Genomic DNA, 22,685 nt, shown 5'->3' with positions numbered 1-22,685 from the left:
AAGTGTACGAACCTTAGCAACCGTAGTTGGGCTTAGAACACCTAAAAATCATATATGTGCATTTGTACATTAGGGTGGGCCAATTTGTATGGGAAACTTATTCGACTGTGCGCGTGTAGCACAGGAGGATTCCACGTGTAATTCTAAGGAAATTTGTCGAAGAAGCCATGGGCCTAAAATCCATTTGGAGTTTGCCAAATTGCGAAATTGTTAGTACGTTACTATTTTATACACGTTTCTCTAAAGCAAAATTAATTCCCTTAGCTTGGGGCTTGCAGCCGAGGTGTTGAAGAATGCAGTCTTCGTGACTTTAAATCGTTGCAGTCACATTCACTGACTAACACTTTTTAACTGCAGCCAACAATCAGTCACATATTTGACTAAAGACTGCAAAGTTGAAGTCATTAGTCTTTTCGGTTATTCATATTAATTAGTCATTTTTGCAGTCTGAGGTGAATAATGAAAATCTACAGCAATCTTTGCGTTCACTTCTTCATAGAATTATAACACTAATTTGTTTAGAAAATAAATGGGTATATAAAAAGCTTAATTAAAACTCCAGTACTATATAAAATATTTAGAAAATGTCAATGAATTCCAATAACTTCCAATGAAATAAATTTGTATGTATTATATGTTGTACAATTCTGGCCTAGTTCACGCCTATTTCGAGACTAGTTCACGACAAGTTGAGGAACATTTCGGGATTATTTCTGGCGCTGAGGCTGAATTCTGTAAGAGTGAGCTTTGAAGTGTACACTGAAAATTGTTTACACTTCCTCATATTGTGATTCAACAAGTGCGAGCATGAGTTTCAACCGTGAAAATTCATAATAGGTATTTCCGGACCATTTCATGTCATGTTCAGGATCTTTTCCAGACCTGTTCAGGACCAATTCGGGAGTATTTTGGGAAGATTTTAAAACTTGTTTGAGATCGTTTCACGGCTTTTTTGATGGTTTCAGGTCCTGTTCAGGACCATTTCCAGACCTGTTTAGGTCTATTTCGGATACTAGTTGAGGACCATTTCGGGTTTCTTACGCGACTTGTTCAGGAACATTTCGGGAATAGTTTTGGATCATTTTAGAACTAGAAGGCGACCATTTCTGGCTTGTTTCAAGACTTGATCGGGATTCTTTCGGGGCAAGTTCGCGACCTTTTTCAGAACCACATCAGAACTACTTCATGCCAGTTTTGGGAGTATTTAGGGATCATTTAGGGGTAGTTCGAAACTCGTAACGAGAGCAATTCCCGAAGTAGTTATGAAAAAGACGTTTACTGGACACGAACAAATTAAAACAATGTTTAATTTCAAACCTAACCTATTTGTATTTATGTTCTATATAAATGAATTGCCTAATGCTTTGTCAAGCCGTACTCACGCCTTATTTTCAAGCCGTTCAACCATTTCGTATATAAACAAATATGTCATAGTGGGCCTTTCTATATTAAGGTAACGATATACACATGCATATGTGTTAGTAAGTCATTATTATATTTTCAGTTCTGAGTCAATAGAGTTCAATTCCAATACGACTTCAAACCACTACCACCATTACTGCGCGGAAAATAAATTAATTACTGATTACCAAATCGATATACCTGATATAATATAAAATTAAGCAATTAAAATGTAATAATGTGTTGTTACATATCTATGCATCTGCAATGAAATTTCCATTAAAATATGAAAGAAATATTTAGGCCCGTTGTTCGGTAGCTGCTATTAGGCCGATTTGGACTTTGACAGACTTAGTACAGTTGAATCGGCCGTTGTTACATGTTATGTATGTATGTATGTACCTTTATACACATATGTTATGGCTAGAAATGTAGCTCTATGAAACGAACTCTGGCTCAAGTGTCAAAGTTATACGCACTAATGTCCACCACTTAAGCTGCGCGCTGACTCGATGAAAATCCATTAATATATGTAAATTAATACATTTACTTAACGGCTGACAGATTTAGTTATTGATTCTAGTCATTAAATTTTTGGCGGCTATACGCCATTGTCAATCCAGCAGTAGGCATGAAGAAACGTATTTTTTGCGCATCGATCATCGGCAGCATTTTTATTGTAAGTGATACTAATATAAAGCAGAAAAACTTACACAACACAGCAGAATGCATTTATATACATATACATCATAAACTTTATGCAGATTGCTGTAATGCCAGCGGTGGAGTTTACCAATGTCGAATGCATTGAAGTCGACAAATCTTACCTGACCTTCCCCCTTTGCCGTTTAAAGGCTGTTAATCGCACTTATAAATACTTGACATTACGTGCAAAATTTCCAAGAAATGAGCCAGTTAACAATATTTCGGTATGTAGAGAAAATACAAATTTTTAAGAAAAATAAATCAAAATAATATTAAAAATCTGAAAATTTCAGATGTCCTTCGCCTTGCTACGTAAAGCTAATGGCTATAAACCTTTTTTATATAATTTCACCATCGACGCATGCAAATATATAAAGAAACGCAATAATCCTGTTGTTAAATACTTTCACAGCTGGTTCGAGAAATATTCGACCATAAATAGAAGTTGCCCATATGGACCGGTAAGTCGTGAGCTATTTTGAATCATATTGCTATATACATACATACATACATGGATGGATAAACATATAAACCACTTACATACATAAATAAATACATCTAAAATTATTTAAATAATTTCGCTTTCAGCAAGATGAAATCGTTGATAAACTACCTCTGGGTCACATCAATCACATGGCAACCGAAGTACTGCCAGTGCCAACGGGTGAATATGTTTTTCACACCACTTGGATTTTCTATCAAATAAAAGTAGCTTTTGTTAAGCTATTTTTTCGAATTTTATAAACTATAGTTAATCGAAAATGCATTGGCAATAAATACGCGTATAACTATGTATAATTGCACATTCCGTTTGAATCAGTTGTTTTTGTAAGTTTTTTTTTTCTTCTTAAATGGCACCTATGCACCCTGAGTTAAATAAATGAAGCAGAACAACCAAATTCTTTACTTCTACATGGGGTAGGGTAATAAAATAAATTTGATTCAATTTAATCGATGTATTTATGGCACGAAAACTTAAAATATATAACATAAAAAATCCCTAAGGGTACAGTCATCTTAACTTGCAAAGCATACAAATTTTATAAGTTTATGGCCTCGTAAATCTACTATCTTAAGGAAGGGTAAACTCTATCTGCAATGGTTTAAATCCGCTTCTGCATTGATAAATCAAATAGTTATTCTTTGTAAAGATTAATTATGTTTTTGCTTTTTATTACCTGATTAAGACATTTTGTTTAGCGCAGTGTAGTGTTCTCTTTCGAAAGGCTCAAAGTCGAAATTCCTTATGAAGTTACCAAAGCTTATATTAAGAGAAATATACATATTTTTATCTATATGTATATATAAAAGTAAAGATCGAAGTTTAGTGCTCTCATCCCCTATGATTGTCCTATATCGAAAAAATATACTCCTGTTTTTTTTTTTGTTTTTAAATCAAAAAATATTTTATATGGGAAAAAACAGTTTTTCATAGAAATAGTATAGAATTCTTGAAAATCAATATTTTTCGATCGGAACACTCTGTTTCTCAGGAGCCTAATAATAATACCGAATTGTTTATTTTACCATTTCTTAATACTAATGATTTCTTATAGGTCCCCTTTGCATTTTTGCGGGTTTTTGAAACACATAAACAAAACAGTTACTTTTAAAAAATGGTAAAATAAACAATTTGGTATTATTATTGGAAGTCTGCTGAAGAAAACGAAAAATATTAATTTTCAAGAATTCTATACCATTTCTACGAAAATATTTTTGAAGTGAAACTCCGTTAGCGGCGGTTAGTTGGTTGGGAGTAAATTGGCAAATTCAGTGGAAATTGCACACGGAAATGATGTAACGGAAATGGTAAACGGAAATGGTTGGGGCTGAAACAAGTGCTTCTTGAGTTAAAGAATAAAACTTAGAAAAAGACCAATACATGAATGAAAGTAAAGGGGAGTACGTACATAGATAAAGAAAAGAATAAAGGCAAAGTTAAAAATAAAAACAAACAAAATATATGCGTAAGATAAAGGCAAAAAATTAAAAGATCAATGTAAATTTAAACACTTTACTTAAGTGAAGGGGAATATTCAGATGAAGAAAATGATAAACGCAAAAGTAAAAACAAAGATAAATATAAAGAAAAAGATTAGGGTGAGGACACCGATAAAAGTAAAGATGAAGATAGAGGAAGAGACAGAGACTCAATCTGTAAACTATTTTAGGATTCTAGATATTTTCGGGATTCTCGGGACTTATCGATATAATAATCAAAATTTTTATCGCTTTTGTTATCGATTTTGTTATAGATAATCTAGTCGATATTGTTATCGATTTTGCTATCGATATCTTCGAAACATATCGATATAATAATCAGTTTTTATATCGACTTTGTAATCGATGTTTTTAACGATTTTATTATCGATACTTTTTTGTAAAAGATTTTGTTATCAATTTTTTATCGATTTTCTAAGCAATTTTTATTATCGATTTTGTTATCGTTATTTTTATCTATTTTGTTATCGATATTTTTAACGATTTTTGATATCTTCCGATTATTTTGTTTTGCTTAAGAAAAGTGCATATTTCAAACACCATTTTAAGGAAGATTTTGTGCATTTGCGGGGGTTGTGGTTTTATCGGGAGTGTCGACAAAGAATTTTGGCGGGAGGGTTCGCGCCATATTTTTACAGATCTTCCCGATATAGCCCATCCCGGCCAATTTTAAATCAGTACCGGGGGTCCCGCTATCCCACACCCATCTCTAGTTCGAGTCCTCGGGCAGCGATTTTTTTTTATAGTAAACAGAAATATAAATATATTTGTTGTATTTCAAAAATTTTTAAAACATTCTTTTGGATATTAGGTTTTCTTGTTTTTAAAAGTAAAAATATATTTATATTTTTTATTTCATTTAATTTTTATAAACTTATTTTTAAATAATTTTTTTTTCATTTTTAATTTAGTTTTTAAACTTTATTACTTTAAGAGAAAAATATTTTTTGTTTAATTTTACTTAATTTTTAGCAATTTATTTTATTTTTCTTTACTGGTAAAGTTTTCTAACTTCATTTTCTTTTAATTATTACATTTGATATTTTCAAAAAGAAAAATTATTTACACCAATTTTTTATATTCAAGAACATATATTATTTTTGAACTGAATTTTTTTAACCTTAATTTTTTTATTTCTTGGGTTTAATTGGTTTAAAAATAAAAGTACGTTTTTTAGTTTGATTCAATTTTTATAAAATTATTTTATTTATTTATTTTTATTTTTATTTAGTTTTGTTTTAATTTTTATTGTTAAAAAATGTATATACACTTATTTTAAATTTAATTTTTATTCTGCAAAGAGGGTCTTACAAAAAATGCACACTTGCCAACTTTCATGGTGAAAAGATCTTTTGACAAAAAGCATACTCATTTTGCTAGCACTGCTTCAAAAGTCGCAAAAAAAAGGAAAGTTTATTCATTTTTAATTTTGTTTTTAAATTTTTTTGCTTTAAAAGGAAACTATTCTTGCTTAATTTCATTTTATATTTAGCAACTTATTTCATTTTTATTTTATTCATTAAATTTTAACTTAATTTTCTTTTAACTTTTACATTTTATGGTTTTAAAAAGAAAGGTTATATTTTTTTTTGATATATTTAGGAGTTTAATTTTTTCAAGCTATTTTTTTTAATACTTAGATTTCATTGTTTTGAAAAGGAAAATATATTTTTTAGTTTCATTTAATTTTTAGAAAATCGTCTATTTTATTTTTCCTTCTTATTTAGTTTTAGTTGAATTTTGACTTGTTTTTATAAAATTTTTTATATATTTTATATTTAATTTTTAGAAAACTTGTTGCTTAAAGAAAAACCGAATAACGCTAAGACCTCCTCGTTCTTTCATTTAGTCTTTCGAAAGAACGAAAAGAGCTTTCAACATACATAGCTACCAGAATTGGAAATTTTCTTACGAAAGTCTTTTGGTTTTCGAAAGACTTCGATGAGTGGAAAAACAGTTGCCAGAAGTGCGCTGTTAATGTCGAAATAATAAATTTTTATTGTAAGGTACCAAAAACTGTTATTAAAAATAAACACACATAGCCTTTTCAGTCTTCTTCGCCATGAGCTCGACCGTCTGTGAGACCGCCTGTCCACAGTCAAAGTTTAGAACATATTCTACCTTCCTTCGCCCCGCTTAAAGCGAAATTGAATTTCAATTTGAAAATAGGAATACAAATTTTTTTCCAGCTGACTTCTTCCGAACCGTCTGTACGTCTCTATCGACCTAATCAATCCACAGTCCAGTCACACTTAAAGCCACCTGATGACCAAACGCAGAAATGTTCGCTTCGCAACACATTTCATTTCAACTGCGTCTGCCACTTCTTCTGCCGGCATGAACTTGTCTCTCATGGCAAATTCAGTTAAGGCTGCAATCACCACTTACGTTCACCAAATGTTTCAAAACTACGCACAATGTATGCCACATTCGGATGTTGTCATCTGCCTGCAGCCGCGTTCCAACCGAGCCACCGCTTCTCATACTCACTTCCCTGTCGTTTTTGTTTTTTTGTTAAGTTTTTGCTTGAGAGTGAAATGTCGCCGCTGTGAATGTGGGTTTTGTTGCTATTGTTGCGTCGCGTTGTCGTGTGCAAAACCAAAACACCTTTGGGAAATTAATATCCTTTAGCGTATACGAGAATTGTGGCTGTGTGGTGTGTGGGTGGGAGTGGGAGAGGGAGTGCTGAAAGTAAAGCGCATTGGATGGCAACTGAAATCACAGCTCAACACAGTCACTTGGCTTGCGGCGTGCGAAATGCTTCATGTGGCTTAAATCAGCGAACTTTTGACTCGGAAACGTTTGATCTGCACTGTTTTATGATCTCTTTTTAACCGGCTTCAAAAAAGGAGGAGTTTATTTGTTCGTCAGATTTTTTCTTTTTATTTTTTTTTTTTTTTAATATTTTTATTGAGCTTTGTACCACGATTGTTTATTAGGAAAAATAGAAAAAGCAACAAAGTCTAAGCGGTAGAAGTTATAGCACTATTTCGGAGATCACCACATCTCCTCATCAGACTTCTTTTTTTCTAGACTTCAGCAGGGATCGAACCTACGAATTCGATGTTCAAAGTCAGAGGCGTAATTTTATTTTTATTTTTATGCATGTCACCGCGTAACTTTGGACCATGTTAACCGATTTTTCGATTTCATCAGAAAGAATCTAGAATAGTCCCATAATAATTTTGTTTAGATCCGACAATTACCGATAATTTTGAATTTTTATATGAGAATTGAAGTCGGTTTTGGTTTTTGCTAAAAAATTACTTGTTTGGTTTTGTTTTTGCTTTGACTTTTTCCCAACGAAATTGAAACACTGAATCCTTCTAAGCATAACGACGATAACAAAACGCAGGTCGTTAAAGCCATTGCGGCGCCAATCTCTAGCCGTTGCCAGCAAATGAGAAGACGAAACTTCCGAGATGCTGATGTTAAATAGTAGTAGGCGTCCAAACCTGTTAAATATTCTTGGTTCGGAGATTTCATCTCCAACGAGTAAAGTTGACTGTCGACCACTTATATAATCTACCGTTCCCCGCTTTAGTCCTTATGGATGCAGACTATGTCTCAATGTACGCAATTAGATTGGGGAGCATTCGACAAATCAAACGCTACTAGGACAGTTATCTCGAAGATGCGGTTTCGGTTAAGGCCATGAGTTACCTTTGGATTGATGGCGTTCAATGCTGTGGTGGTGCTGTGAAGTTCATGGAAGTCATGTTGATGTGTAGTGGGATTAAGTTGCATGTAAAGCACGAGAATAGTAGAGCCTGGGGGAAAGTAGAGTTAGCAGACGATTGCTGGCTGGCCCCCTCAAATTTATTGTTAGAGAAAACAGGACGCGCGCTAGGTTAAATAAGTTTGTGAACTCCTCTGGTCACTCGACTGCTGGCCTTATCTACAAAATTGTCGAGCTCTGTTGGTGTGGGTAGGCATCTCACGGTCGGTCAACGCTTACTCTCACCCGAGGTAAAGATGCTAGTCTTCAAGAGCTCTGTTCACGTCTTCAGACCCGCTGCCGGATATCTAAGTTGATGGCAATGCCCTCCCGGGAAATTGGGGCAGATTTGTGAGAGACATCGATGTCTCAGTTTAGCTAAGGCTGGGCAATGGTTCCGATAGTGTTGGACGTTCTTGATTTCAGCTGTGTGTGTGTAGAAATATCGTTCTGCTAACATGTATCTTCGTTACGGCGTGGCTAGTGGGGACTCCCTAAAATGAGCCTACGTTGGAGGCGCTCCAAGGTATGAATGGCCTGAGGCCTGTCCTTATCCCAACTGGGTCGACCTTAAACTCACCACGCGACGATTTTGTTGGATTGAACAGGCTTCAGAATAGCAAATCGTCCTGTGTGACCTAAGACTAGAAAAGGTTCATGAATGGATACATCCATTGAGTGGGCGGCTGCTGCTAAATAACCGACATTTAGTTAGTAGAACAAATAGATTTCTGGTACGGGGTTAGACTCAGAGCCAGCCCAAAACAGACGGATGTGGAGCAACCCGGCTGCTAGGTGATGCTCCATGGATGGTCAACGGTTAGTAGTAATAGCCCAACAAAACAGGGTTAAATCGCCGAAGCTACAGCACTGGTTGGATAGAACTCGAGTCAGTCTGGAATCACTGACTAAGTTTGGCGAAAATTTCTGCTAAATCCGGTTGCAGAAATACCTTGACTCCAGTGGCAGCCGTCGGGTGAATTTTTTATGAAAAAAGAATACCTCAGTTGCCTTGTATTGAATTGAAAGCGCCATGACAAAGAGATGTGGTAACTTTTTGGCTACATGAAACCATAACTTAGGCAAATAGGGCGTCATTGTCTGGTGAAAATCACTGGTAAACTCTACTTTAGAGAACAAGTTAGAGCCGGAGAAAAGCGCCGCTCTTGTTGAAATCAACGGACCATTTCAGACTAGTCCTACTCTTAGAGGACGTGCCGAGTGAGGCTGCTGCAATATTTTAACCGCCATTAGCTCATAAAGTACTGATTTAGGTTCCAGAACGAGTGGTATTGCAAAAAACTGCGTGGCTGATAAGTTAGTTAGGAAGGGCACCATCGAGGTAAGCTATCCCGATTGGGTGGGTAAAAGTAGGGGCTGCTTCGGACTATTCCTAGACAGACGGGCTTATGGTCGTCTCGGTTAGTGCTGAGCGGTCGGAGGAGCTTCTGCAGCTGGCTAAGTGCCACCTCTCGGTTCGAAAAGGTGTCTTCACCGGGAACTATCTATGTATTAGGAGCCCATTATATCATATCGAACCCCTATTATCAGCCACTATGCTTTTGCTAGACTAAGATTTAAACGGCTCATCTTATATTTCATCAACACTCGCAAGGAACTCACTGAAGCGGACAACAAGTTGATGCGACATTTTATTTTGCGCATCCTCAACAACTTCATGTGGCTAACTGCAATTACCATTCCAGGAAAAATCTATTAAGAACATTTCACAAGTGTGCAATTTCGCTCATACATATATGTGTATATGCACTCATTCACGCCGCAACTATAACTGCATTCTACAGGCTTCCGCTTGCATTCGAGTCTCTATGCACTAATCGCTTTTGGGTATTCTGGGTATTCACTACGCTCTTTCGACTTTAATTGCCGTTGACTTTGTTACGAATAGCAACTCCCACGTCCCCCCCCCGCCCCCTTTCACTTTACACCATGCCTTTCCCTTGTGCATCCACATAGTTATTATTAATATTTTTGCGCAGTTTCATTAAATTTTCCATGAGCAAAGAATTATAATAAAAAAATTCCTCATCTGCATTCGTGTTGAAAAACGAAACGGAAATCGCAAAAAGTTGCTGTTGAACACCGAGCTTTGCCACCATTTGATGTTGCGTGTTGCATGTTGGAAAGTTCAAAAGTGGCAAGTGCAAAGTTAGAGCGCATATTGCTTTGTTGTTTTTTTTTTGTTGGTTGGTGTATTATTTTTTATTTATTTTTTTTTGCGTTTATTGCAGCGTTTATAAATTTTATTGTTGCTTGGCATTGGCAAATTGGTGAGTGCTCGTTTGGGAATTTGTCGTGCTTCATCTGCATTTACTGCTTTTGCGTTTGAAGTGTTTTTGGTGTTGCTGTTATTCTGCTAGTTTGATTGCTCTTCTCCTTCTGCTACTCTTGTACTCTTGTGTATAACGAATGTAGATTTGTGTTTATGTATATGCATATGTATGCATCAGTGATGGAAAAGTGGGTACAATTGTACTTTTTTCAGTTCTTTTATAACTTGGAAGTAGATTCGATACATGTATAGCATTTTCGGTACATTTTCATCTTAGCTAAATAAATTTTCCTGGAATTTTTTTACACCTTGTAGTTATACCACCTTAGAGCAGGCAAAGTCATCTGGGCTGTTCTTGAGCTATGAACAGGGTTGTCACTGACGAAAAAAAAATACTTACCATCCACTTGAAAAAAATCTACCAAATCTGGAAAATCTGGAAAATAACTACCAATAACTTTTTTATTTGGTTATTTTAACAAAAACTATAGTTTTTTTAAATTTTTATTTTACGAATTTTACGTTATTTGAGATAATATTAATGTTATATTCTCAGTTTCCTTCAACCAAAAGCGAAAGTGATGAAATTAAAGGAAGCAACGAAACTTCAAAAAAACTTTAACTGGAGTTTTTATTGCCAAATACAGTGATTAAAAAAAGCGCTTGGTGGATTTTTTTTTTAATATTCACAATCATGCCTATTACGGTATCCGACGGATGTCGTTCGCACGGATCTAATCCGATCCATACTGTCAAAAGTGAAAGTGAAAAGGATTAGATGCGTGCGAATGGCAACCTTCGGATACATGCCTATTCCGGTCCGACAGATTCCATTCACGCGAATCTAATTCTCAATCGAAGCTCCACGGGATTCCAGTAAAATGAGTTTTGACTGTTATGTTCGCTTTTTATCGATGTTCATTTATACGTATGTATATAAAAAGTGCGCATTAAAGCGTTCGAAAATTAGCACAATAAGGTAAACTACACCTTTTGAAAGAAATTTATATTACGAATATAACTGAAAAAAAAATGAAGCGGGAACGAAAAGTTTAATTTGTTTTTCAAAAAAAATAATTAAAAAAAGTCTACCAAAATGAGAAAAAATTTTCCTTTTTACCAACCCAATTCTATTCTACCAATTTTGCTAAAAACTTACCAAAGTGGCAACCCTGGCCGTGAAACTGGTACAGATTTGTTATCTCGAATGCACTCGAGCATATCTCTTCTCAATCAGGCATGTCTTACGTTGTTATGTCATATAAGTAGACAAGAATGATCAGCGATTTGTTATGGTCGATTTCTATTCGTTTATAAGGCCCTGCTAAGACTAACTAAGCACCTGTGGGCAAGAATTTTGCTTCGTTTGATCTCTGACTGACAGTATGGTGGCTCCTAAGTAAACAAAGTTCTTTATAGCTTCGAATGAATGCTGCCAACAGTGCCGTGCTCACTTTTCTTTGTTACTAGGAGATAATTTGCTTTTTTTTCATTCTCCGCTATACTATTATCTTTTTTCTTCTTTCTTACGGCTGAGTAAACGCCGGTTAAGAGATTTTTCTATGTGTGTGTTTCAGACCAAAGTCATACCACATTTTTCAGCGTCTGAAATTGCTTCTCGCCCATGAAAAACCTGTTTCAGACAGTCTGAATATACTAGTGTATTAAGGCTGAATAAGAGTATATCGATTGATTTACAAAAACTATATAGTAGAACTCTCACAACCTGAGTCAATATTTCGACGAAGAGAACAAGCGAATGCTAGAGCCTGGCTTACACACAGGGAGGGTGTGGGCGAGCAAATGCTTCAGAAGCATAGTGAAAAGAGATCTCAGCGAGTGGTGGCTAGTTGGTGCAGCAAGTAGACAGGGGTCGAGGCAATATAAACTTATTCGTCTTGTCTAAAACTTTGTTTGGCTTCGAAAAGTTCTTCCAGTTTGAACAGAGCTTAAAGTATTTCAGAAGGTGAATCACAAAATCAGGTATGGATGATTTACGCCATATTTTCGTACTGTTAAACAGATTTGACGTGATGTGAAATGTTAAAAAAAAATTGCATATTAATTGTGAAGGTTTTTAGGTAAAATTTTTCGCCCAAGATTAAGTACCTACAATTTGACGATTTGATTTTCCATCCCTGCTATGCATTGAGCAATTCACGTTGCATGCGCGCGTGCCTCTCACGTTTTATGCAAAATTGCGTTTGTTTTAATTGGTTCGTTGTGCTTCTGTGGCCATTTTATGTAACTCTCAATAGCATACTTTCCTGCGCAATTGAGTGGGAAAGCAACTTCCGCATGAAATGAAAGCAAAAATTAGAAAACAAAATAGCAAAAATTTGTATGCTCTGCTCATTTCAAAGGCATTCAACTTAACAACAAAAAAAACTATATATTATTTGAGCTTCAAAAATTCTGCACGTCAAATATTAAAATCTCAAACTCAATTCACAATAGTCAAATGTTTTCGTGAGTATATAAATCTCTCTATTAGGATAGCATATGTGTAACCTCAAGTATTGAATGCACGTTGACTTTACCTAAAAAGTGTGAAAGCGAAAGCGAAAATAAGGGAAACTTCATTTATAACTGTGCTGTAACTTTCCCTGGGAAATTTTCCTCTATATTTAAGAGAATTTAATCCAATTTGTTTCTAGATTTTTAAATTAAAAAGACATACTAAAAAATTAGATTGCTCATTTACGGAAAGTGCCGTTAGAATCCTCTTTCGTTGTAGAATATAATTTCGCCAAGACTTTTAAAATTTTGATCTTTATAATTTCTTTAGCTTTTTCTATGGCAAAAATAATGGAAATTTTCCTGATATTTTTAGAAGAGAAACCAACTGGTAATTTGTGCTGTTTTCCTTAAATATTGAATAAACAATAAAGGGATTCGGAGTTTTTCGAAACTTTTCTCGGGACGTATTCGACATTTGCGTGGAATTTTTTCGAATTTTCGATATTTTTCATTTCCTTCGGGATTTTTCGACACTTTTCTCAGGATTCATTCGAGATTTGTGTTGGTTTTTTTTTTGGGAACTTTCCAATATTTTTCAGGACATTTCGAGATTTCACGACACTTTTCTCGGGATTCACTTCGCGACTTTCAGCTAGTTTTCGCGGCATTTCGGATATTTCGTTTTTTCTTTTGGAGTTTTACTGGGCTTATTTTGGGTTCTTTCGGATGTGTTTTTTTCAGGACTCATCGGGAAGTATTGATATTTATCGAATATTTTCGGTACTTTGTGATGGACTTTTTGAACTTTTTTGGTTCTTTTTTGAGACTTTTTCTCATTTCTTTGGGTCATTTCGGAAAAATCTTACCTTTTTTTCTATTCTTTTCATGATTTTTTTAGCTATTTTGCAATTTTTTGTATTTTATCGGAATATATTTGGATTTTTGAAATCGTTTCGAATTTTTTCGGTACTCATTGTTATTTTCTCGGTAATTTTTGTGACTTCGTGTTAAATTACGGACTTTTCGGAATATCTAAAACTTTTTGTGACAGACTTTTCAAGGTTTTTCGGTACTAATCGTGATATTTTCGCTCCTTTTGGGAACTTATTCGAAATTTGGAAGTCATCACTGAGGTTAATGCTGACCTGTATATCGCTTGTTCGAAGAATTTACTACTCTTTTGTAAAGTTAATATTAATATCAGTGATGGCAGTTAAGTTTCAGACAAGTTCTAACATCAGAAAGTACTTTTTATGAAAATCGCTGATAGCAGGTTTTGAATATAAGCCCTAGATGTGTGCATTTTTTAAATTACTTTCATTTGTGTCTCAATAAAAGCATATATCAGCACTTTTTGTTTCGTATGGCCACCCTTATTGTAATACTTCATTAAACTTAATAGATAAAACAATTGAATTGAAATTCTTAAATCGCATTTTCAATTTCGTTCGTATGGAACACATATTGTGAAATTTCGTTGAACTTATAATTATAAGTATAATTTTATGCAGGTGGAAACGGCGCTGCAAAATATGCTATACATTATTGATGTCTGCAAACCAAACTTGACAAGGGATAACGGAAATTCGTTCTGAAATAAATCATCTTATCATCCTATCGGAAAAATCAACCAACACCAACACATGCTATACATTATTTCAACTCGTAGGCTATTTCGGCTAAAAATCACTTAGGCGGTTACAGCGCCAAATAAGAAGAGGGCCATCTCTATACCGAATTCACTCACACACTCGCTCACAAACTTTCACATTTATAATCATAGTGTGATTTTATTTAATTTCTCAATTAAACTGATCTTAAATACCTAAGCCGGTGGTAATATTCGTAAAAAATATTTTCAAAATAAGTACAGTTTTCTTAAAATCTCTCTGGCACGATAGCAATTTTTAAATGTTTTGTCTAAATTTTGAAGCATTTAAATTGATTTTAAATTTTGAAGCAGATAACAGCCCTCTTATTAAATTTATTCTGTATTCCCCAACAGGTGGCAACGCTCTTTGGAAATCTTTTAGACTTAAAGCTTTCTTCAATACAACTCATTCAATACCCATATTAAAATATTTTATTTAACATGTTATTTAAAGTGATTCTGAATTTCTAAACAGGTGGCAGCCCCTTTAAAAATGTTTTTGAAAGAAACCTTAATGAAACCTCTTTGGATTTTACACCCATAATTATGTACATTTTTTAACTTGTTATTTAGATTGATTGATTTTAACTTCTTGAACGAGTGGCAACCCTATGAAATAATACTTTGAAATAACTCATTTTTGAGCCGCTTTCGTCTGATTACCATAAGGTTGTGATGCTTTCATTTATTTATTTATGAATTAAATGACTATAATATTTTTAACAGCTGGCATCCCCATCAAAAACTTTTTTCGAATAAAGAGTTTGGGACCCCTTTAGTTTGATATCCATATTGTTGTAATATCTTATTTAACTTATTAATTAATTAGTTTTTACTTTTGAAAAGATGGCAGCTCTCTTCAAAAAATATTCTATATGTTAGTCTAGCTTATATCTCAACTGCGTGCGAAATTTCCTTCAAACATATGCAGACGTTTTAGCGTGAAAGAACAACAAACATACTCAAACATTATATAGTACATACATACATATTTATCCGGTGACAGCTTGGTATCCGAATAGCATCTAAATACATATATGTATAGCATATCCACTTCGAACATGGTTTCTTGTCACTTTTTCTTGTATTGCGTACGTTTCACGACTTTTTTATGCATTTTTGAAGATACATGTGTGCTTTCATTGAAAATTGGAGTGTGTTATGACATAAAATGTAGCGAAAATGGCTAACTTACTTGCGTTAAAAAAAGAGTACAAAACTCTCAAAAAAAAAAAAAAACAGAGTACTTTTATATGTGCGAATGCACTTGACTTTGTTTGGCGATGAAAGTGAGCAATCCATATTCGACAACACGAAATTGCCATAAAACCTGTGAAACGTTTTCCATTATGTTAAGAGAGTATGCGATTTCAAATGCTTTCCATAGAATATATGCACTTCAATGGCCAAGTGAAATAAATACATACCAGGATAAAGGGAACAAGCAAAGTGAAAATCATGTTGGAAAACGAATGGTCGGAAGTAAAAAAAAATCAAAAAAAAACACAGTTCAGAAATCACAGAAAAGCATAAAAAAGTGAAGCATGTAAAGCTTAGGTTTTTTTTTTTTATTTCCCTCAGATATTTTCCTCTTTCATAGGGAGGTGAGTATTCACACGAATGCTTGTGGTTAAGTCATTGCTGCTTCATGATGAAAAAAAAATAAAAAATTAGTAACACACCGAATTTTTACTGCTGACCAACATGAAGTTGGTGGAGTTTTCTACAAATGAACCAAATACGACACTGTCATAGAGCGTGACTTGTGTGGTGTCATAAAATTTGCTATCTTTTTTATCTGTGAAGGATCCTCTTTTGAAGTACTTCATATCCCAAATGCTTTTATAGTCTTAAAATATGCAATGGCTTTAAGAGGAAGATCAGTGCAACAGTCGTAATAAAATGCCAACTTAAAATTAAAACTGAAGCTGGCGAAAGCATGAAAACACTGTCAACTAGAAAGCTGTAAAGTTATGTTGAACAATATGGTCAGTAAAATGTCGAGCAGTTATGTAAAGGGTGCTTCAGTAAAGGTGTTATTTTCGTAATTTGGTACGAAGAAATAGTAATTTTGACAGGAACTGGTAACTGAACGTAAAGCGTTATCTTGTCAGGAAACTTTTCAACAGGAAAAAAGTGAGACTGGTAACTACAATAAACAGGTAAGATGCTCCCGAATAAAATCATGAATACACCAATGTCCGAGGCCTCTCGCCTACAGGAAATAATTTCGAAGGAGCCTTGAAATATTATAATAATAATAATAATAATAGATTGGCGCTTACACATATGTTAGTGTTTGGCCGAGCTTCTCCTCCGATTTGTGGCGTGCGCCTTGATGTTGTCACACTAAGCGGAGGGACCTACAGTTTTACGCTGACTCCGAACAGCGATTGTATTTTTATGAGAAGCTGTTTTTCATGGCAGAAATACTCTCGGAGGTTTGCCATTGCCTGCCGAGGGACGACCGCTGTTAAGAAAAAAACTTTTTTCTATATTTTTTTTGCGATGTTGCTTTGACCAGGGTTTGAACCCAGCTGCTGTGGAATGGAAGCGCACACTGCTTAAAACTACACCACAGCGGCCGAAATATTATAGGACCCCTAAAAGACAAGAATGCAGTTTCAAAGTTATTTTTTACATCCCAGAATTTTATTATATATTATTATATAAAGTAATCAAGGATGTAGGACAGATCTGGTGCAGCGATTTATCGGTCCGGCTTTCAACTTTTTTTGCAGCACAGTATGTTCTGGAATGCTAGAGGGCCTTAGATAGGCCAAGCTCTTTGGCTATGTTTTCGTTATCACGTCGCTCATAGAATAAGGAAAGCTTGACCGACGATAGAATGTCGTGTTGTCATAAAGATGAATACACATTTTAGAGTAGAATGTGTTTGATTGTTCACCGCTGGCCACGCCTGAATTTATTCCTATTGCATTAGAAATTCCCTTTCAATTCAAATTTTTTTTCAACTCAAATTTTGCCGCCCCTAAATTATGCCGCCCTAGGCACTTGCCTATGTTGCCTTTACGGTTAATATGCCACTGATCTTGTATTCACCTATGTGTCATGTAGGACCGAATAGAAAAAGTTTCAAAATAAATTACGAAATTTGACAAATAAAGAAATAATTACCAATTTTGGTTAAAAATTACCAAAGCGGCAACACTTTGAGGACGCTACTGTCAAGGGCAAGCGAAATGTTGACTGTAGGCATGTTTTTCCAACAGGATGGCGCCACATGTCATACTTAGCCAACGATATGCCGTGATTTAACACTATAGACTATTTGCTTTAGACTTCCGTGAAGTCATTAGTTTATGCTAACATACCAGAATCTGTGGCATCCTTGGAAGACAACACTGGGCGGACCATTGGCGAGATACACTGCTGGTATAAGTGGTCGGAAAATCGACTTGCAGAATACGCTATCTGCAGCGGCACTACTAACACTTTCTAATAAAGCCAATTTTCAGTTTACATATAATTACGTAATTCAATGTAAAGTTCCATACACCCTTTATAAAAACCAGTCAAAGTATCTTCTAAATAATCTCGATTTCGAACACCCTGCACCTCTTAATCTATGCAATGCACTCCAACTACTTACTTCTTGCACTCACTGGCCTAATGTTTCTATTAAAAAGTAGCTTTTAAAGTAACATTTCATATCACTTTAGAGAGATTTTTGCCATATAACTGGCCATAATGATTGACAACATTATTTACTGGTTTTTTCTGTATTTCCTCTTTAACGAATTGTATGTGATTTTTGCACTTTGCAATGTGGTTAATGAGTGATAACCGTTTATGGTATGACAGATTAGTGAGTTTAATGAGCAATAAAAATGTGTATTTAAGCATTCAAATAACTGCTGAAAATCTGGTATTAATGAAATGACTTAAATTACGAATTGTAAATGTAAAGTTGCCATTGAGAAACTTAACTTGGATAAATGTCACTAAATTTGAGACTATCAATTAGCGACTATTTTTGTGACTTGAGATGGTTTGGTAACCAATAATTTCACGAAATTTTCCCGCGCTGCTCTAACGGGCCAAGTGCCATTCGAGAGAATTTTGTTACTTTTTTTTCTCTATTTAATTCGATCCTGTCAGTTCGCTTGGTAGTATAACCAGTTGGATGTGTTAATAAAGCGTAAGAGAATTCATGAATGCCTAAGTAGAGGAAGCTCTAATCGCATGAGTGCGTCGGATATTTTATTGCCAAAGCATGACGTGTCGTCCCACACATGGTTCTTCAGACCATACACATTTTATTTGCCTTCTCCACTAAGGGCCGTTCTCTGAAGTAACCATTAACTCTGAAGCTCACTTTGTATTTAAGGGTTGGATTGAAAATAAAGTTATGTCTAAAGTCTAGCATTCCTAATATCGGTTTTTGACGTATGTATGTTTCTTGGTTGTAAATCAATTTAAAACCGACAATAAATTGATTTACTTTAGACATAATCATAAATTTTAATGCACTCTTTAAATATGAAGTGAGCTTTAAAGTTACAAGTTACTTGAAAAGGATATTTCATCTTATGCTTGCATTCCGAATTTAAAAAGAAAAAACATACTTTAACAGGGAAAATGTTATTCATACGCCATGTATGAGTACGACATGTACGATATGGCGTATGAGTAACATTATTTCCTAACCCCATTTTATACAAACACATTCTCATTTCGCTATTCGCAATTTGTTTTGCAATAAAAATGAAAATATCTTGGGAAAATGGATTGTGAAACCCATGAATCACATTTTTATTTATTTATGTCCTTTGAGAAAAATTCACTATGAAAGAAATGTTATACAACTAATTGATACATACCAATCGATTTATTTTTTTTTACCGAGAATCAAAAATAAATTTTTATTTGTAATTTTTATGCAAAAAAAAAAAGCAATTATTTTCGATTTTCGAATGACAATTATTTTTGATTTTTATATAAGTAATCTGCAAATAACAGTTATTTTTGATTTTTATATTATATGCCTTAGATAGCAGTTATTGAAGACTTTTATTTATAAGATAAAAAATAACTGTTATTTACAGACTATTTAGATAAAAATCAAAAATAATTGTTATTTTGGAATAAAAAAAATAAAAATTAGAAATAACTGTTATTTAAGGAGTAATTAAATAAAAGTCAAAAAATTATTGTTAAAGAGCGATTTTGGTAATAAAAGTTGTAACTATTACGGTCTCTGCTCGAAACGACATTAAATTTAATGAAAAAGTATCACAGACTCACCATAGTAACACTTTGTTTCTCAAATTAATCGCATTTTTTTGCCGATGATTTATTTCTATCTTCGATTATAAGTTTACAAATTTTGTACATATACATAGCAGCTTAAGTATCTTAGGATCTTGATTTCCACTTCCTGTATTCATTTAAATTTTAACTAAACTTAAATTTCTGCACTTTCTTTGTCCTAGAATCGTCGTTGTCCGTTGCTGGTATTGAAGAATTCTCATTTCGAGCCACGATGTCCAGTCACAACCCTTGAAATATTTTAAGTCGATCAAGAATTGCGTTTGGACAATCAGAGCTAAAAATCGAATAATCGGCAAAAGTGATGCTGCTGCAACAACACTGTAAGTGAACACAATAATGAATATGTGTACATGAAGAATTATTTACAACTACTAGATAAAGATATAATACCATTATTCGGAAAAGATTTCAACATTATGTAGTACTTACCCAGTGAACACCACATTTTGGTGCTTAAATTCGAAGATTTCAACTGTTCACATGATCACTAGTACATACATACATATATACACATATGTCTAGAATGCAGAAGTTCTTAAGTAACGCAGATTATATTTCTGAAAGTTTAGTACTTTTGAGTAGATACTTCCGCCCTAATAACTAGTGGCTACAGCAATTGCATATCCAAATTACTCCCTCAACTTGCTCACTTAGAAAAGTTATTTGCAGAAATCTCTGTAAAGACACAACACAATCATAATATTGTAAGATCGAAATGAATATTTCCTACAAACTAATTTAAAAGTGCAAGCTTTCCGAAGCACATCTGCTGCAATCGTTACAAAGTCAATAAGTTTACCTCAGTTCCAATTTCAAATACACACCTTCATACATATACATACCCTTGTGGTGTATGTGGTCGATCCCTACTTAATGCTGCACCAATATTCACTCACTACTTTTTATAGCTGCTGACACTTTTACACAAATAACAGCTTCTATTTTTTCCTTTTCTCTTTTAACTTGGCTTTAATGCTGATAGCAGGTTCACTGACAGAGTCAATTCAACTGTTGATTTTCTAAGTTTTCTTTGCAAACTAAAGCATTCCGGCACTAGGAAAGCGTTTGCCTTGTAACCGGTAGTTATCCAACGTTAGCGACAAGCGACAATGACGCTTTACTTTTCTTCTTCATTCACCAACAATCTATTGTTGCACTTGCGACATCCACAAAGTGTCAGAAAATCACGAAATCATTGCAAAATGAATCGCATTACAAGCAAAGTCCTGTCCATTCATTCCGGCTTGACTCTAAGGTAAGCGCAACGCGGCGACGGTCAAGCGGACCTTGCGACTGGAGGTCAACACCCAATTTCAGGTTGCACCCTACTCAAAGCTGGCTTACACACATACACACATACATACATTCGTATTTTTTTTTTTTGTAACCACATTTAGTCCTTATTAAATTTTCACACAACTTCAATTTCACTCAAGTGATGAACGGTGAGGTTGCAAAGAAAGGAAGTGAGAAAGTGTGAAAGCGAATGAAAAAGTAAAGTGTATAGCTAGCTGCGCATGTAACGGTACGCTGCCTGCGGTTGCCAGCTGAGGTCAAACTGCTGCTATCGCTTAGCTCTTAACTTGACATTTTCTTTTTTTTGTATATTGGGGCTGCTGGACTTAGCGGTAAGTGAAGAGTTTTCATTTCATCCGGACACTTATTTCTCGTTGTCCGGTCACTTTTCCACTTAATTTTTCTGCATTGAAACCCAAGCTGCTTGGATCACCCATCGCGCACAACTGTTGGTTAGATTTTTTTTAGTGTCTTTTCAATTTATATCATTCTTCTGTTTTCCTTTCTATTTTGGAGTGATGTTTTCTTGTTTTGCTGCTACCCAATAAACATTTAGCGTAGAGGAAACGTTTATGAATTTCTCAAAGCTCTAACGTTTTTCTAATACGGTGTTTACATGGAGCGATTTCGCAGGAAATTTTAGAGGTTATTAGTTGAATCAAAATTTGGTTGTTGTAGTGTTAGTTATCAATTTGAAATTCATTAAGGTCCGCTGTATGTAATTGAAATTTCAGTGGAGAAAGTGCTTGGAATCAACTTCAGATTCGTTTAAGTCTCCAAAATTGGAGAGCAATTGGAGAATGGTTTGACATAATGTCGGAAATCGTTTAAGTATCCAAGCGTAGATAATTAGTGAAGATTTGATGTTTACTGCAAAATTAGAAAATATTGAATTTCTCCAAGTTTGGAGACTTAGTGAAGAATAACTGTAACAAATTTCTCCACATGTGAAAATTTAGCAGATAATGTAAGTCATCTGAAATTCATTAAGGTTTCTGAGACTGGTTATTTAACGGATAGTGTTGGTAGAAATTAACTTGGATTTCGTAGGGTCTCCAAAATGAGAGATTTTTTAGAGAATAATTCCTTATCAACTCGAAATTTGCTCCTTCATTTCCAAGAATATAGATTTAGTAAAGAATTGATAATTTTACAAACTTAAGAAATATTGAACTTTTCTACATTTGGAGACTTAGTAAAATTTTATTAATTTGTATAATGAAAATTACAAATTTCTTCAGGGTTGGAGATAGATTTCTCCAAGGTTGAAGATTTCGTAGAGAATATTTAATAATAGTTTTAAGCTTCATTGTGATATATCTTTTTAAGTCTAGAAATGATGATAATTATCAAGTTAAGTATCACAAAAAGTGTCCAAGTTTGGAGACCTGGTGAAAATGTGAGATTTAGTGTAGAAGTAATGCAGTTGTCAACTTAAGTCCTATTAAATATCTTCAAATTTGGAGACTTGATCAAATTCACAAAAAATTTTACCAGGGGTAATTATGAGTTTCTTCAAGTTTGGAGATTTAGTGGAGAGTCGATGTAAGTTATAAATATGATATTCAGTAAAGTCTCCAAGGCTCAAAAATTTAATGGAGAGTTGCTGAAGGTTATGAATCAGAGAATTTTAAATCTCTACCTGTTTGAAAATTTTGTGGAGATTCGGTTGTAGGAAATAAGAATGTCTCCAGACTTAAGATAATTTCATTTTTCTATTTGCTGGGTACAAGTGTTTTGTGAGTGTGCGTGTGTGTATGCGCGCACCAGTTAATGCAACTGCACTTTGCTCAGCTTTTTCGGTTTTGTGGGTTCTCATTTTAACATTTTTTGCTGTCGCTTATGTAGTTGTTATTGGCATTGGT

At 34.4% G+C, this 22,685-nt stretch overlaps 1 protein-coding gene across 1 annotated transcript; it reads left to right on the top strand.

The window, feature by feature from the left end:
• The first annotated feature begins 1,795 nt into the window (after nt 1-1,795).
• LOC118746605 lies at nt 1,796-2,883 on the top strand. The gene is made up of 4 exons (XM_036480452.1): nt 1,796-2,080; nt 2,166-2,330; nt 2,400-2,567; nt 2,695-2,883. The coding sequence occupies exons 1-4, from the start codon at nt 2,033-2,035 to the stop codon at nt 2,848-2,850; spliced, it is 537 nt and encodes a 178-aa protein (XP_036336345.1). The 5' UTR covers nt 1,796-2,032; the 3' UTR covers nt 2,851-2,883.
• Nucleotides 2,884-22,685: the final 19,802 nt, after the last annotated feature.

This window comes from Rhagoletis pomonella, unplaced genomic scaffold, assembly GCF_013731165.1.
Source record: "Rhagoletis pomonella isolate Grant_MI unplaced genomic scaffold, Rhpom_1.0 Rhpom_scaffold_00011, whole genome shotgun sequence".
NCBI lineage: Eukaryota > Metazoa > Arthropoda > Insecta > Diptera > Tephritidae > Rhagoletis > Rhagoletis pomonella.
This window is presented reverse-complemented; position numbering and strand designations above follow the sequence as displayed.

Coding starts and splice junctions, on each gene's coding strand:
- LOC118746605 (XM_036480452.1), top strand. CDS start 2,033: ATGAAGAAACGTATTTTTTGCGCATCGATCATCGGCAGCATTTTTATT. Junction 2,081..2,165: donor TCATCGGCAGCATTTTTATT/GTAAGTGATACT, acceptor AACTTTATGCAG/ATTGCTGTAATGCCAGCGGT. Junction 2,331..2,399: donor AGCCAGTTAACAATATTTCG/GTATGTAGAGAA, acceptor TGAAAATTTCAG/ATGTCCTTCGCCTTGCTACG.